The 17,774-nt window shown below is 49.4% G+C and overlaps 1 protein-coding gene across 6 annotated transcripts in view; it reads left to right on the top strand.

Annotated features, from left to right (window-relative positions):
- Window positions 1-17,774, top strand: part of EP400 (E1A binding protein p400) — a 170,342-nt gene that overhangs the window by 19,085 nt on the left and 133,483 nt on the right. For 4 of the 6 annotated variants that reach the window (XM_056533150.1, XM_056533142.1, XM_056533153.1 and 1 more), the window contains exon 3: window positions 1,122-1,232. The exons of the other annotated variants lie outside the window; for them this stretch is intronic. In XM_056533150.1, the coding sequence (XP_056389125.1) occupies window positions 1,122-1,232 (111 nt within the window). The remainder of the gene's footprint in view (window positions 1-1,121; window positions 1,233-17,774) is intronic. 6 annotated transcript variants of the gene reach the window in all.

The raw sequence follows: 17,774 nt of genomic DNA, 5'->3' as shown, positions 1-17,774 counted from the left end.
CCTGTAATGGAAGCCTCTTTCTTTTGCACACCATGTGGCAATAGAAAAGGTTTCCTTATAGAAATTCAGCATGTCAATTGCTTGGTTGTTATCTTTACTTTTTTTTTTTTTCAGAACGTATTAAAAATAGGCAAAATGAAATTCCTTTAACCTGGTATTATATGGCAGTATTTTAAGACTTTCTGGATCATTACGTACTGGATTAACGGAATTTTACTGTATTTAGTATAAACTTAAAAAAAAATCAAGAAAAATGATTAAAACGTAACTTCTATTCCATGCATTGATATTGGGCATGGTACATACAGTGGTCCCTCAAGATACTATAGCCTCTAAGGTTACAATATTTTCAATATACAATTGTCTTTACTGCACAAAATCGGCTGCACAGCGGGAAATCCGCTACGTATTCTTCTATGAGCAGACACACACGGCGGGACCCCTGTGGTCAGACATCTTATCCCCTATCCTTTGGCTAGGGGATAAGATGTCTGTGGGCGGAGTACCCCTTTATTTACAGGTATACAGTATACAATGTGTATTTGGCATGTTGCCTAGATGATATGCAGCATATGGTTTTGTATTCAGTGTATACAGGGAGCAGGCATTGGTCAGGCTACCCTTACATTAAGCAGAGTTCCAGCATATAGAGTGCAGTCAGCCATAGAGGCGAATACATTCTTGTTATACTTGTATTTCTTTCTTGACTTTCTTTCTCTCTTCCCTTCTTTGTTCTTCTTGTTTACCCACTTCTTGCTATTGCAGCGCTCTTCAACCCTCCCCTGGAAGTCTTCCCTTTTCCAAGGGTTGTGTGGTCAACTATATGCTCCAGCATCCATTGCTTTCTCAGTGTTGGGGGCGCCTTTGTGTGACACCTGTCCGTCATGCCACTTTGCCTTCCTTTAGATGTTCATGGGAGCAAACAACCTGGTGCCGATTGTTGCTCATGTACTGACACTGACCATTTAGAATAACAAAATGAATTCCAAAGTCATTTCTAACCCTGACATTGCATTAAAAGGCAATATTGTATGTCTGAATATTGGAATCCATATTTATATGGTTGAGGAAAAAGATCGAAACAAAATGATTTTTCCTCTTCTTGAAATATTTCCTCTCAGGTAAAGATTGTGACAGGAAAAGATGGGCAGACTGGTACACCTGTTGCTATAGCAACCCAGCTTCCTCCCAATGTTTCTGCTGCTTTTTCATCCCAGCAGCAGCCATTTCAGGTACCTTTTTTGATGGTTCTACAATGTGGCCTCATCTCAGATTTCCTTTTTTTTTTACATCCATTCCAGTTTTTTTTCTAAGCAGATATATCAATATCCATATATTAAAGGCCATCATTTTCTCATTTAACTCCTTCACCCCGAGAGAATCATTCCTTTCCTGCACCAATTCCTGGTGATATAGGGGGGTGACGCTGGCAGATGTGTTGACAGCCTACGTCATCTGCCAACTATAAAAAAAAAACAAAAAAAAAAAAAAAAAAAACATCCCATCGCTGCCACCAAACTCAGGGGTGAAAGGGCCCGATGACAAGTCTTCAACCCATTGAAATGCATGAGCAACATTTTTGTGATCTACGCACACGTACCAACATGTGTGATTCTTGCATTTGTCTATTTTTGGTTTTAATTTTTTTTGTTCTTCATTTTTCTCGTGAAACATTTATTTTTATTTCTATCCATTATGAACAGCAAAATATGTAGGTTCAAAAGCACAAGACATTGATCTGAACTTTTCATTTATTAGGATTCCTTGCACACTCTCAACAACCAGGTGACTTTACCTTAAAGTGTAAACTTGCAAATATCAAGATTGATATGCAGAATTCATGGCTCCTATGTAACAGACAGCTGCATCTGGTCTGCATTTTCATGACTATTCTAGTTCATAATATATCAGCAGCCATACAAGAATAGACAACAATATGCCAGCAGTAATAATCTTCAAGGAGAATGTTATAGGTAATTGTGCCGAGGCTGCTGTTAACTAGAAAAAAACAAACATATAATACTTCATTTCCTCATTCTCCCACCGCCGCCATTTAGAATGAGCTGGTTCCCACTGTTTAGCATATTCCAGATCAGGTTGGCATGTGGAATTGCCTGCTTAGCCAGTCAGTGGCTGCAGTGGTTTCTCACCTCAGCCTCTGATTGGCTATTTCATGTGCTGACCTCATTCACAGAAGTGCTGCACAGCGGTAGTAGACTTGCTCAAAATGGTGGCTGCAGGGGAGCAAGGAAGGTAAGTATATGCTTTTCTTCTATTTGACAGCAGTCTCAGCACAATTACCTATACAGATTTTCCACTGGAATATCCCTTTAATAAATTTAACCCACCTTTCACTGTCCATGCGCCATGCACTGACATCTATAGCTACAAAGAGATGAGGTAGATTTTGCTATAATTTACAGCAATTTTCTGTAATAAATTCCAATAAATATTCCAGTATGGGAAGTCCTGGTAAGCCCTGTCAATTATTTATTTTTCAAATAAAGTGGTTTCAGTGGCGCAAATAGAGAATAAGAAAAGTTTATTTTGTTTTTTTTGTTTACCAGAAAATTGGGGTACCACAATGATATATCCCCCTCCCCCCCCCCCAGTATTATGTATTTTTGCATATAATAAAGGAGAACTTCAAGAAGAGTAAAGTCCTATAAGTGTGTTTTAAAAATGTAAAGACAATTTTTAAAGCCTTATTCCTGTAACATTGTTTTGGCCTTTCATGGAAAGAGTCCACATGACGACACTTACGTGCTATGCCAAGTCAGTGTTATGACAAGACTTTTGGGCCCCTCATAAACCATAACTTGGCACAGGAATAAGACATTTGAAAAACTGTCACCCATGTTTGTGTTCCCATTTGGGTAGAATCACATTGGTGAATTTTCCATTGACAGTTTTCACCTATTAATGCTGCTGCGCTTTCTGCCCCCATTACTTAAATGTCCACTAAACTCATAGTAAAGTTTTTATGAAAGCTTTAACAATATGTAGGCAAAAAAAAAGGTTAGGTTGCTGGCAGAGTGGTGTTGATGTGCTCCTGTAGTGGTCACTATGCAAATAAGATTTTACAGAATGACACATTTACTAAAATAACTGGAAATAAACCAGCCACTGTCACCTAGGGGCGTACATAGAGGTGAGCGGGTCCTATAATCACTGGTACAGGAGAACTTGTAGATTGTTTGCCCATCTCCTTTCTGTGATCCTTGAGATAGCTCCCAACACCATTGTTCATAGTAGTACCAATGGAGATGGGATCCCGGCACAGGTTCATGCCACCTATTAAGCCCTTAGTGACCGCTTAAATGTGTTTTTTACAACAGTCCCTAAGGAGCTTGGGGCTAGGTTGACACTTTTTAATGGTGGCAGCCTAACCACTGGCACAGGCCACCAATGCTAGGGTCGTGGGAGCTTGGCTGTCAGAGTGGCAGCCGGGCCTCCACACTAACTGCAGGCCTGGAGAAACCTAAGCAGGGCTTCCTCTCTTAAAGGGTCTGCCTCTATGGTATGTACGCCCCATAATCCATCAGTATGCTATGATCAACTATATCTTTTCATTTTGTAAATTGAATTATAAGTTTAGTGGAACTTTAAGCTTGTTGCTATTGTCCCTTGGTATACATCTAAAAGCTACAAGTTGCTACGTATGTAAGCTGCATACCCCTGCTTCTCAACTACCATTGGCTCGTGCTGTTATTTGGCTTTGCCACATGAATTGTCTTTGTTGGCTTTCTTCTCATGATTATCTGCCAATCCCTTCTCTCTGTTTTCTACTCTACATCTCTACTTTCTTGGTATAAATAAGTAGATATTACAAGTACTCATAGATATAATTGTTGCTTTCATTCAGAAAAGAATCGTAAAGCTTTAAGTTTAATGACATGAACAGGTAAAATGTTCAGCTATGCAGAAATCAGAACAGAAAAGATCAATGCATTATATCATGTACTGTATACTATAAAAATATGATTGTACTAATATTTTCTCTGTCTGATAGGCTGCCTTTTATTCTTGTTTACTACCATCTAAACCTGGTTGAGTCTTATCATCAAGCATGTATCTTCCATATTCTAGAAAATCTGGAAAAAGAATATATTGCTTATATAAAGGCACATATATTTGACTATTGATTCAATATTTTCATAGTGAAGTCACATGAGTGGAAAAATATCTTGTGGAACCATGGATGGCCGTCAACCACTGCCAGCAAGAGAACAGCAGACCCTAGATGGCAGCTAGTAGTTTTGAAGGCTTATCAAGTCTCAGTTCTGTCCAGATCCCTTTAGGCTAGGTTGCACCTGCCAACTCCACTGCACAATGTACAAATATGAGGCTTCTGGCTCCATACACTGTGTATAATCAGGTTTTGTGGCTCATCGTACCAGATGATTGATGTGAGTGCTGGATATTAGCCCCCCACTGATCAGCTATTGTTTCCTAAGGATAGGCAATCAGTTACGTTTGCCTGTAAAATCCTGATAATTCATATCAACTGATGGCAGAAAGTGAAACAGATTGTAAATGACTTCTGTATAAAAATCATAATCCTTCTAGTACTTATCAGATGCTGTATACTACAGAGAAAGTTGTGTAGTTCCTTCCAGTCTGAACACAGTTGTCACGATGCCGGCTGGCGGGTAGTGGATCCTCTGTGCCAGAGAGGGATTGGCGTGGACCGTGCTAGTGGATCGGTTCTAAGTCACTACTGGTTTTCACCAGAGCCCGCCGCAAAGCGGGATGGTCTTGCTGCGGCGGTAGTGACCAGGTCGTATCCACTAGCAATGGCTCAACCTCTCTGGCTGCTGAAGATAGGCGCGGTACAAGGGAGTAGACAGAAGCAAGGTCGGACGTAGCAGAAGGTCGGGGCAGGCAGCAAGGATCGTAGTCAGGGGCAACGGCAGGAGGTCTGGAACACAGGCTAGGAACACACAAGGAAACGCTTTCACTGGCACGATGGCAACAAGATCCGGCAAGGGAGTGCAGGGGAAGTGAGGTGATATAGGGAAGTGCACAGGTGATAACACTAATTGGAACCACTGCGCCAATCAGCGGCGCAGTGGCCCTTTAAATCGCAAAGACCCGGCGCGCGCGCGCCCTAGGGAGCGGGGCCGCGCGCGCCGGGACAGGACTGACGGAGAGCGAGTCAGGTACGGGAGCCGGGGTGCGCATCGCGAGCGGGCGCTACCCGCATCGCGAATCGCATCCCGGCTGGAGGCGGTATCGCAGCGCCCCGGGTCAGTGGATCTGACCGGAGCGCTGCAGTGAGGAGAGTGTAGCGAGCGCTCCGGGGAGGAGCGGGGACCCGGAGCGCTCGGCGTAACAGTACCCCCCCCCCTTGGGTCTCCCCCTCTTCTTACAGCCTGAGAACCTGAGGAGCAGACTTTTGTCTAGGATGTTGTCCTCAGGTTCCCAGGATCTCTCTTCTGGGCCACAACCCTCCCAATCCACCAAAAAAAAGGTTTTCCCTCTGACCTTTTTGGATGCTAAAATCTCTTTGACGGAGAAGATGTCCGAGGAGCCGGAAACAGGAGTGGGAGGAACAGATTTGGGAGAGAAACGGTTAATGACAAGTGGTTTAAGGAGAGAAACGTGAAAGGCATTAGGAATACGAAGAGAAGGAGGAAGAAGAAGTTTGTAAGAGACAGGATTAATCTGGCATAAAATTTTGAAAGGACCAAGGTAGTGTGGTCCCAACTTATAGCTAGGGACACGGAAGCGGACATATTTAGCGGAGAGCCATACCTTGTCTCCAGGGGAAAAAATGGGAGGGGCTCTTCTTTTCTTATCCGCGAATTTCTTCATGCGTGATGAAGCCTGTAAGAGAGAATTTTGGGTCTCTCTCCATATGATGGAGAGATCACGAGAAATTTCATCCACAGCGGGCAGACCAGAGGGCAAGGGGGTAGGGAGGGGGGGAAGAGGGTGACGGCCGTACACCACGAAAAATGGGGATTTGGAGGAAGATTCAGAGACTCTGAAATTATACGAGAATTCGGCCCAAGGTAGAAGATCTGCCCAGTCATCCTGGCGGGAGGAAACAAAATGTCGTAAATAATCACCCAAGACCTGGTTAATTCTTTCTACTTGTCCATTGGATTGAGGATGATATGCAGAAGAAAAATTTAATTTAATCTTGAGTTGTTTACAGAGAGCCCTCCAGAATTTAGACACAAATTGGACGCCTCTATCCGAGACGATCTGCGTAGGCAACCCGTGAAGACGAAAAATGTGTACAAAAAATTGTTTAGCCAACTGAGGCGCTGAAGGAAGACCAGGAAGAGGGATGAAATGTGCCATTTTGGAGAATCGATCAACGACCACCCAAACAACAGTGTTGCCACGGGATGGGGGTAAGTCAGTAATAAAATCCATACCAATCAGAGACCAAGGCTGTTCGGGGACAGGCAGAGGATGAAGAAAACCAGCGGGCTTCTGGCGAGGAGTCTTATCCCGGGCACAGATAGTGCAGGCTCGCACAAAGTCCACCACATCTGTCTCTAGGGTTGGCCACCAATAGAAGCGAGAGATGAGTTGCACAGATTTTTTGATGCCCGCATGACCTGCGAGATGGGAGGAGTGACCCCATTTGAGGATTCCGAGGCGTTGGCGTGGAGAAACAAAGGTCTTTCCTGGAGGAGTTTGCCTGATGGAGGCTGGAGAAGTGGAAATCAGGCAGTCAGGAGGAATGATGTGTTGTGGAGAGAGCTCTACTTCCGAGGCATCCGAGGAACGAGAGAGAGCATCGGCCCTAATGTTCTTGTCGGCAGGCCGAAAGTGAATTTCAAAATTAAATCGGGCAAAGAACAGAGACCACCTGGCCTGGCGAGGATTCAGCCGTTGGGCAGACTGGAGGTAGGAGAGGTTCTTGTGATCGGTGTAAATAATAACTGGAAATCTTGATCCCTCCAGCAGATGCCTCCATTCCTCAAGTGCTAATTTAATGGCTAGAAGCTCTCGATCCCCGATGGAGTAGTTCCTCTCCGCTGGAGAGAAGGTCCTAGAAAAAAACCCACAAGTAACAGCATGCCCGGAAGAATTTTTTTGTAGAAGGACAGCTCCAGCTCCCACTGAGGAGGCATCAACCTCCAAAAGGAAGGGTTTAGATGGGTCAGGTCTGGAGAGCACGGGAGCCGAAGAAAAGGCAGACTTGAGCCGTTTAAAGGCGTCTTCCGCTTGAGGAGGCCAAGACTTGGGATCGGCATTTTTTTTGGTTAAAGCCACGATAGGAGCCACAACGGTAGAAAAATGTGGAATAAATTGCCTGTAATAATTGGCGAACCCCAAAAAACGTTGGATGGCACGGAGTCCGGAGGGGCATGGCCAATCTAGGACAGCAGAGAGTTTGTCTGGATCCATTTGTAGTCCCTGGCCAGAGACCAAGTATCCTAGGAAAGGAAGAGATTGGCATTCAAACAGACATTTCTCTATTTTGGCATAGAGTTGATTGTCACGAAGTCTCTGAAGAACCATACGGACATGCTGGCGGTGTTCTTCTAGATTGGCAGAAAAAATCAGGATATCGTCCAGATATACAACAACACAGGAGTATAGGAGATCACGAAAAATTTCATTAACAAAGTCTTGGAAGACGGCAGGGGCGTTGCACAGGCCAAAGGGCATGACCAGATACTCAAAGTGTCCATCTCTGGTGTTAAATGCCGTTTTCCATTCATCCCCCTCTCTGATGCGGATGAGATTATAAGCACCTCTTAAGTCCAGTTTGGTAAAAATGTGGGCACCTTGGAGGCGATCAAAGAGTTCAGAGATGAGGGGTAGGGGGTAGCGGTTCTTAACCGTGATTTTATTAAGACCGCGGTAGTCAATGCAAGGACGTAGAGAGCCATCTTTTTTGGACACAAAGAAAAATCCGGCTCCGGCAGGAGAGGAGGATTTACGGATAAAGCCCTTTTTTAAATTTTCCTGGACGTATTCAGACATGGCAAGAGTCTCTGGGACGGACAGAGGATAGATTCTGCCCCGGGGTGGAGTAGTGCCCGGGAGGAGGTCGATAGGACAATCATAAGGCCTGTGAGGAGGTAGAGTCTCAGCTTGTTTTTTGCAAAAAACATCCGCAAAGTCCATATAGGCCTTAGGGAGACCGGTTACAGGAGGAACCACAGAGTCACGGCAAGGGTTACTGGAAACCGGTTTTAGGCAGTCCTTGGAACAAGAGGGCCCCCAACTCTTGATCTCCCCAGTGGACCAATCCAGGGTTGGGGAATGAAGTTGAAGCCAGGGAAGTCCAAGGAGAATTTCAGAAGTGCAATTGGGGAGGACCAAAAGTTCAATCCTCTCGTGATGAGATCCGATGCACATTAGAAGGGGCTCCGTGCGGAAACGTATGGTACAGTCCAATCTTTCATTGTTTACACAATTGATGTAGAGGGGTCTGGCGAGACTGGTCACCGGGATGTTGAACCTGTTGACGAGAGAGGCCAAAATAAAATTTCCTGCAGATCTGGAGTCCAAGAAGGCCACAGTAGAGAAGGAGAAGGCAGAGGCAGATATCCGCACAGGCACAGTAAGACGTGGAGAAGCAGAGTAGACATCAAGGACTGTCTCACCTTTGTGCGGAGTCAGCGTACGTCTTTCCAGGCGGGGAGGACGGATAGGACAATCCTTCAGGAAGTGTTCGGTACTAGCACAGTACAGACAGAGATTCTCCATGCGGCGTCATGTCCTCTCTTGAGGTGTCAGGCGAGACCGGTCGACCTGCATAGCCTCCACGGCGGGAGGCACAGGAACAGATTGCAGGGGACCAGAGGAGAGAGGAGCCGGGGAGAAGAAACGCCTCGTGCGAACAGAGTCCATATCCTGGCGGAGCTCCTGACGCCTTTCGGAAAAACGCATGTCAATGCGAGTGGCTAGGTGAATGAGTTCATGTAGATTAGCAGGGATTTCTCGTGCGGCCAGAACATCTTTAATGTTGCTGGATAGGCCTTTTTTAAAGGTCGCGCAGAGGGCCTCATTATTCCAGGATAATTCTGAAGCAAGAGTACGGAATTGTACGGCATACTCGCCAACGGAAGAATTACCCTGGACCAGGTTCAACAGGGCAGTCTCAGCAGAAGAGGCTCGGGCAGGTTCCTCAAAGACACTTCGAATTTCCGAGAAGAAGGAGTGTACAGAGGCAGTGACGGGGTCATTGCGGTCCCAGAGCGGTGTGGCCCAAGACAGGGCTTTTCCAGACAGAAGGCTGACTACGAAAGCCACCTTAGACCTTTCAGTGGGAAACTGGTCCGATGATCATCTCCAAGTGCAATGAACATTGGGAAAGAAAGCCACGGCAAAACTTAGAGTCCCCATCAAATTTATCCGGCAAGGATAGTCGTAGTCCAGAAGCGGCCACTCGCTGCGGAGGAGGTGCAGGAGCTGGCGGAGGAGATGATTGCTGAAGCTGTGGTAGTAACTGCTGTAGCATAACGGTCAGTTGAGACAGCTGATGGCCTTGTTGCGCTATCTGTTGTGACTGCTGGGCGACCACCGTGGTGAGGTCAGCGACAACTGGCAGAGGAACTTCAGCGGGATCCATGGCCGGATCTACTGTCACGATGCCGGCTGGCGGGTAGTGGATCCTCTGTGCCAGAGAGGGATTGGCGTGGACCGTGCTAGTGGATCGGTTCTAAGTCACTACTGGTTTTCACCAGAGCCCGCCGCAAAGCGGGATGGTCTTGCTGCGGCGGTAGTGACCAGGTCGTATCCACTAGCAACGGCTCAACCTCTCTGGCTGCTGAAGATAGGCGCGGTACAAGGGAGTAGACAGAAGCAAGGTCGGACGTAGCAGAAGGTCGGGGCAGGCAGCAAGGATCGTAGTCAGGGGCAACGGCAGGAGGTCTGGAACACAGGCTAGGAACACACAAGGAAACGCTTTCACTGGCACGATGGCAACAAGATCCGGCAAGGGAGTGCAGGGGAAGTGAGGTGATATAGGGAAGTGCACAGGTGATAACACTAATTGGAACCACTGCGCCAATCAGCGGCGCAGTGGCCCTTTAAATCGCAAAGACCCGGCGCGCGCGCGCCCTAGGGAGCGGGGCCGCGCGCGCCGGGACAGGACTGACGGAGAGCGAGTCAGGTACGGGAGCCGGGGTGCGCATCGCGAGCGGGCGCTACCCGCATCGCGAATCGCATCCCGGCTGGAGGCGGTATCGCAGCGCCCCGGGTCAGTGGATCTGACCGGAGCGCTGCAGTGAGGAGAGTGTAGCGAGCGCTCCGGGGAGGAGCGGGGACCCGGAGCGCTCGGCGTAACAACAGTGCTCTCTGCTGACACCTCTGTCCATCTCAGGAACTGTCCAGAGCAGGAGGGGTTTGCTATGGGGATTTGTACCTCCTCTGGACAGTTTCTGACATGGACAGAGGTGTCAGCAGAGAGCACTTCCTGTGAAACACAGCAGCTGTTGGGTGTGTCTGACTTCCGGAGTTTTCCAGAGAGAGAGGATTGAAGCAGTGTTCCCTACAGCCTTTTCCCCAGGAGGGTGGCCCTCGAACTAGGCCGGCGGGGGGTGGGAGTGAGAGAGCTATGGCCGATTCCCACAACCGGGTAAGAAGATCCAGCAGGCTCCGCAGTAATGTGGAGCCCACTCACCCGTCCGTCACTGGAAACCGCAAGTCGTCCGGTAAGAAGCTTACGGTTATGTCTTCGGGGACTGTGTCTGATATTATGGAACCCCAGCAATGGGGGGTGAAGGGACAGGGAGTCGCTAGCTACTTTCGGTTCCCGCATGCAGGCAAAGCTAGTAGAATATGAGCAGCTGGGAAAAAAGCTGAAAATCATGAGGGCAAGGTTCGCTGCCAGGGTGTGTGAGCTGAAGGCAGAGGAGCAGGAGGTGGTGAGAGCCCGAATTCTGATCATAGAGGGAGCGGGCATGTTTAAAGAAAAATTTAAGAATGAAGACCGCTATAAAACCATGCGGACCCCTGTGAAGGAGGAAGAGGATAGTCAGGGGGAGGAAGAGTGCTTGTGTGTCACGGAGGAGAAGATGGAGGAAGGTGGTGAGGGAGATGGCGGCAGTGAGGGTGATGAGAGTGAGGGGGATGTGTGTGATACCCCGTGTACCCCTAAGACCTCTTTCACCCCGAGTGCGGATTACATCAACCCTGCCCAAGTCGCCTTACCAGCCACCTCTGAGGAAAGTGACAGTAGTGATGGCGGTGACAGTGGCCCGGTCGGTGGGGGGCTCCTGTGGGCCATAGTGATGCAGGAGTTACCCACCGGGCTGGAAAATTTCAGTTTTGGCCAGGACCTGGGCCCTGAGCAGAGTAAGAGAAAGAAAAAGAAGAAGAAAAAGGCTGAGGAGCAGATAAAGTTTGTTTTCTCTCCTATCCAGCAGTCTGGGCCACCTGAAAAGTTGGTTCAGGCTGCTGGGCCCCCCACCCTGCCAGATCCCGCTTCTGCTGTGGAACGGGACCAGCACGGGGGGGGGGGGGGGGTACAGTTCTGCATCCAACATGGCCACGGGTGCTACAGTCACCCGTCCTGCTGGTAGGGAAGAGCAGGACGGGCGAATGGTGGGCAATAGTTATGCGGCAGTGTGCAAGGGGAGCGGTTTCCCGAGTATTGTGGGCAATGTTACTAGCCCTGCGGGGCACTTCCCTGAGAGGGGGGGGGGGAGTGTCCGGGCGCCTGAGGTGTGTGGTGAGATCTTCTGCTCAGGGGGCAGTCCCCTGGGCACTGCTAGTAGTGTCGGTGCTGCGGGGCACTCCCCTGTGAGGGGGGGAGCGTCCAGGTATCAAAGCCTGCTGCTGAGCCCATGTAGTTGGGTGCAGTGTGTGGCGCGGGCACTGCAGGGATCTCCCCTTTGAGAGAGGGGAGTCCCTGCACATCAGTGGCAGGAGGAGGGGTGAAGGTGCACCCGGAGGGGCAACCTCAGCTTCGGGAGGTGATGTCGGCGGTGACATCTTGAATGAAGGAGGAGTCAGCATCGTCAACAATGGCAGCCGCCGGTGACCTGAGAATGTACAAGAAGGCCAAGCTAAAGCATGTCCAGGCCAACCCAGAGGTAGTGGGTGAAGCAGCTGCTGATCCCAAAAATACTGTCAATAAAAGCAATGTTATTACAAGGTGTGTGAAAGATAAGAGTGGTAGTGCTGTGGATGAGAGGGGTGTATGTGGCAGTGGTAGTGGTGTAGATGGGAGGAGTGGTAGTGGTGTGAATGAAAGGGGTGATAGTGGAGTGAATGAGAGGAGTGGTAGTGGTGCAGATAGGAGGAGTGGTAGTGGTGTAGATGGGAGGAGTGGTAGTGGAGTGATCGGGAGGAGTGGCAGTGAAGTGAATAAGAGTGGTGATAGTGGAGTGAATAGGAGGGGTGGTAGTGGTGTGAATGAGAGGAGTGGTAGTGGTGCAGATGGGAGGAGTAGCGGTATGAATGAGAGTAGTAGTAGTGGTGTGGATGGTAGGAATAAGAGTGGCTTTTGTGGCAGTTCAGGTGGCCTAGGCGGGGATGTAAGGACGGTGTCTGGTCCGGCTGCCCCCCTGGTCGCCAAGAGTTATGCAAGTGTGACGGCTGGGGGTTCAGTAGGATCTTTACCTCCTGCATCTGGTGACGGTCAGTTGCAACGGCGCCTCCTGGAGGCACTAAAGAGAGTAGAAATGACGCTCCAAGTGGAAAGGAGAAATGATGCTTCAGGTGGAAAGGAGATGGACCTGTCTTTTTGGGTGGAGAGACATGGTCTGGAAGCGTTCCGAGAGAGGAATGGGGAGACCGTATGGTCCTTCCAGACACCTGGGCGGGAGGTAGGTTGCAGAAATGTGGCCCGTTTAGTCTGGAAAGGCAAAGATGCGTGCCCCCAAAGGGGCAAGGTGGTGGAGCTTCTTTTCCAGATGGGTTTCAGGGCTGGGGACATCTTTGCCCTGATTCACCCCTTCGGCTCCTCCGAGTTTGACGTCAGCTTTGTTAGGCAGGAGGGACTAGATCTCTTTTGGTCTAATTATGAGCTGATGAAAAACGAGCCCGGATGGCGAGATTTTGCTGTAAAAGTGGTATCTCTCCGGAGTATGGTAAAGAAAGTGACCGTTTTGACCTGTTACAAGTCACTTTCTTGTTATGACATTATGACCTGGCTGGGCAGGTATGGGGAGGTGACTGACATCCCCCGGAAGAACTTTGACGAGCACAATATATGTTCTGGGGCCTGGACGTTTTCCGTTCGTCTCAGGCGTTCAGGGAACACGGTCACCCACATCCCTTCGGCCGCCTTCCTGGGACGCGACAGGATTCAGATCTTCTACCAGGGGCAGCCGAAGCTGTGTCACAGGTGTGGTGACCCAAACCACTTTAGTGCCAACTGCACTCAGCAGATATGCGCCCTCTGCTGTGGGGGGGGGGGGTCACCTGTCGGTCACCTGTGGGCAGATTCGGTGTAACTTGTGTGGTGACTTAGGTCACCCGTTCAGCCGGTGTCCATGCTCGTTCTCTAACACTGTGACCGCCCCGGCTGGGGAGGGGACTAGTGGAGGAGAGGGGGCACCAAAGCCAGTGAAGGAAAAACATAAGACCCCCTCTATGCGGAGGTGAGAGGAGAAGCGCAGGTTGGAGAGGGCCCTCGAAAATGCCCAGGTGCCAGGGGTGGCTCGGGGTCCCACTCCAGACACTGGCTCAGAAGGAGGTCAGAATAACTCTGAGGCTTTGGGTGGGGCCGAACTGGATGAGGAGATAGGGAGACTGCGTAGGCAAGAAGGTCAAGATGCTCCTTCCTCCAGTCATGCCTCTGAATCCGAAACTGTGGATGAGGAGGAGAAGGAGGGGCAGACAGTAAATGGTGGCCAGAAAAAGAAGAAGAGGAGGAAGAAGGGTAAGAGTAAGGTGGCGCCATCCTCCTCTTCAGTTGTAGCTTCAGACCATAGAAGGAACAACTCAGTCTCTGACCCTCTGATCGTCCTTTCAAATCGATATGAGGCCCTTGGGGATACTATCGAGCCTCCTTCCTCTGGGGCAGTTTCCTCAGGGGCGAAGGTAACACCAGATGCCAGAGGTAAAGATCCTGGGATTGATATATCCCTGAGTTTAAAAAGAGGCAAATGGTCTTCCTCATTCAGATGGGGGTGGAGGGAAGGAGAGGAAGAAGGTTTAAGGGGTGAGGCCATCTAACTCAATCACCCAGGATGGCGGCACTCACCCCACTGACGTTGGCATCCATTAACTGTGCCAGCATGAAATCAGATACGGCTAGATTCGCAGCCTTTGATTTTCTCGGCCGTGTTGAAGCCGACATTTTCTTTTAACAAGAGACCAGGTTGTCAGATCTAGCCTCCCTGGTAAAAGCCAGAAGCGAGTGGAGGCGCGGCCCCTCCCACTGGTCTCTTGCGGCTGAGCCGTATAGTGGGGTGGCGGTCCTTTTTACCGCTCCTGTTGAATGCAGACGGGTTATTGAGTTAGAAATGGGGAGGTGCTTGATCTTAGATGTCTTCATGAAGGGACAAGAGCTCCGGCTCATTAACATCTACGCCCCGCAAACTAAGTGGGGCCGTAAAGATCTCTTTATGAGGATTAAGCCCTTTCTTTTTACCAGTCGGCAAGTGATCTTTGGAGGGGACTTCAATAATGTCACGAGGTCCCAAGATAGGAGAGGCTCCAATGGTCCGCTGACTTGCGATAGTGTGGCACCAATTAGCATAGCTAGAGAAGCTCGCCTAGAGGATGCCCACATCCGGAGCCCCTCAGGCCACGCGGGTTTCACCTATCATTAAGGGAGTCGCAGGTCTAGGATAGATTTTATTTAAAGGAGGAAGCCGTCTCTTCCGCAGTGTCCGTGGTTGAGGTGGAGTTCTCCGATCACTGTATGATTTTGTTTTCCCTGAATGTTTCAGAGACCCCCCGGATGGGAAAAGGTTATTGGAAGCTGAATTCGTCCGTCCTGGAGGAAGCGGAGATAAGACAGTCCTTTGAGGATTTTCTTCAGAGTCAGGTACCTTTACTGGGCCTATGTAGTAGTAAGTCAGAGTGGTGGGAGATATTCAAGAAGCGGGTTGCGGGGTTCTTCTGCCAGCTCTCGAGCCTCAGGTCCCTGGACAGGTACCGCTTGTATCAGGGTCTGAGGAGGAAACTCGAGCTTCTCGTCTCGAGTGGAGGTAGCCGTGAGGATATCTCCAGAGTGAAATCCTTGCTGATGGGGTGTCAGTACGATAGGCACGCATCTTTGGTTTTTGAGAGGGATTTCGGGAAGTACCCCTCGCCCGGCCCTTACAGAAACTGTAAGATGTCAGTGAGTAGTAAAGTCATTTCAGGACTGATTGATAGTACAGGATCTCTGAATCCGTCCAGATCAGGGATCTTGGAGGTCGTCAGATCCTTCTACTCACACCTCTTGGGGAGGAAGGATCTAGATCGAGACAAGATGTCGGCTTTCCTGGCTGACCCCTCTCTTGATATTTTGGCAGAAGAAATCAGGGAAGAGAAAGTGAGACTGGCAATCGAGGGGCTTGCTCCTAAGAAGTCGCCAGGTCCGGATGGCTTAACAACCGAGTGGTACAGGACCTTTAAGGAGTCTTTAGCTCCCCTCTTGACTGAGGTATTCAATGAGTGTCTCCCCTCGGGCACTCTGCCAAAGTCAATGAGGAGGTCAGCCCTGATTCTTCTGTCAAAGGGTAAAGATCCCAGCCGTATTGAGAATTGGAGGCCCATAGCTCTTCTCAATACGGACAGGAAGCTTCTGGCTAAGATACTGTTTAATCGGCTGGTGAAGTTTGCACCCCGGCACCTTTCGGGGCTCAGCACTGCTCTGTTCCATGCCGAAGCACCTTAAGTGCGGTCCTTAGTGTCAGGGAGGCAGTGGAGTGGAGTAGTGCGGGTTTCTGGAAGGGGTACTTGCTGTGCCTGGATCAGGCCAAAGTGTTTGATCAGGTGAACCACGAGTACCTCTGGTCCGTCCTTTTGAGATATGGCTTACTGACTACTTTTGTTAATTGGCTTATGATCTTGTATACAGGGGCAGAGAGTTTCCCGCTGGTGAATGGTTGGTCTGGCCGCTCTTTTGTGGGGGGGTCCGGAGTCCGTCAGGGATGTCCTTTGAGCCCGCTTTGCGATCGATCCCTTTGTCCAGAGGGTAGATTGAGGGCCGTTGGCGGGAGTCGGGATGAGTCTGGCGGAGCTGGATGTCACCCAGAGAGTGGTGGCGTACGCTGACGATGTCTTCATTTTCGTGTCCTCGCGAGAGGAGGTCGATGTGGTGATGTCGGAAGTGGACCACTACTCGGAGGCATCCGGGTCTAAGATCAACCGGGATAAGTGTGAGAGTCTCTGGCTGGGAGGGGGAGATCCCATGTTTGATCTCCCGGACACCCTTCCAGGGCCCCAAAAGTCAGCAAAAGTTTTGGGCATCACATTCGGCCAGGATGATTATCCCACCAAAAACTGGGATGGTAAGCTCCAGGATGCCGCTCAGAAGGTGGACCAGTGGAAGGGTTGGTCTATGACCCTCAGGGAAAGGGTACACCTGATCAAATTGTACCTGCTCCCCTTGTTTATCTATCTGGGCACTGTATGTATCTTGCCAGAGGCTTACTATTCTAGGATCTACAGCCTGTTTTTCAACTGTTATGGGGAAACAGGATGAACCTAGTCAAGAGGGAGGTTACGTACCGCACGAGGAGACTACGGGGTTTATCTATGGCAAACCCTGTGGTGTTCTTAACGATCACCTTCTTGAAAGCTAACATCTCAAACCTCTGGTCAGAGAGGGCTTCTCCGTGGGTACTCCTGCAGGGAATGGTTTCGGCCTTTCTTCCAGGAATGGGAGACAGGAGGGCAAGGGAAGGACCTCCGTACGCCCCAAGGATATCTTCCGGCTTACGCTACCCTGACTCTGAAAGCGATACGTCGGTAGGGTCTGGGAGTGTGGGAGATCAGGACCCAGTCAAGGCAGTTCCTTGACAAACGGGTTCTGTTGACCCACTTCCAGAAGCCTCTGGCACTCAGGGACTGCCCAGGTCGGGATCTGAGGGTGGGGTTGTACCTTTGAAACATGAAAAGGATCCCCCAGAAATTTTGGGACTTGGCCTGGCGCTGCTTTCAGGGGAAGCTATATGTGAGGGACAATTTGAAGTGTAGGAACTCTGATGACCGGGGATGTCCCAGAGAAGAGTGCGGGGACACACTGGAAAGCATGGACCATTTCCTATTTCATTGTCCCTTTAATATAGGGGTTTACAACAGGGTGGGTGCTTCCATCGGCTGGAGTCAACTTGCTGGCCTTACCTATCCGGAGTGGGCTTATGGGGCATTCAGGACCCTGAGTGGCCGAGACCGGGGCACTTTACTCTTAGTTAGTTTAGTGGCTAGGTACTACATGTTAAATGCACGGTGTTTAGTGTCGACCCAACAGAAAATCCTCTCAGAGGTGGAGGTCTGTAGGAATATCACCGGTGACCTCGGGAAGATCAGGTCTTTGGAGTATGGCAGTCTTGGTAACAGTAGGACTTCTCTCCTATGGAGAGGGTTTTCTTTTGATGTGCCCTAGGTACTAGAACTTTTGGGTAGAGTACCTTTACTTTGGTTAGGGACAGTGTTGTAGGGATAGAGATAGGATGAGAACAGGGTTAGTTTGAATGGAGGGATAGGATTAGGGAGAATTGTAGGGGAAGTTAGGGAAAGAGTGTAAAATTATTTTGAATCTATCAAGTCTGCCATCCTTCTTCCTGGTGGTGGGCTAATGCATGTGCTCGCTAGCTATTTGTTTTGTTTTTAAGCTGATATGGTATGAAGGGCTTACAGGCGACCAAACTTGGGCCTAAAGTGGGTTGTGGTTCAGTGTGTATAAATTT

This window comes from Hyla sarda, chromosome 1 (genome assembly GCF_029499605.1).
Source record: "Hyla sarda isolate aHylSar1 chromosome 1, aHylSar1.hap1, whole genome shotgun sequence".
In the NCBI taxonomy this organism is placed as follows: Eukaryota; Metazoa; Chordata; class Amphibia; order Anura; family Hylidae; genus Hyla; species Hyla sarda.
Note: the sequence above shows the minus strand (reverse complement) of the source record. Positions and strands in the feature narration are given on the sequence as shown.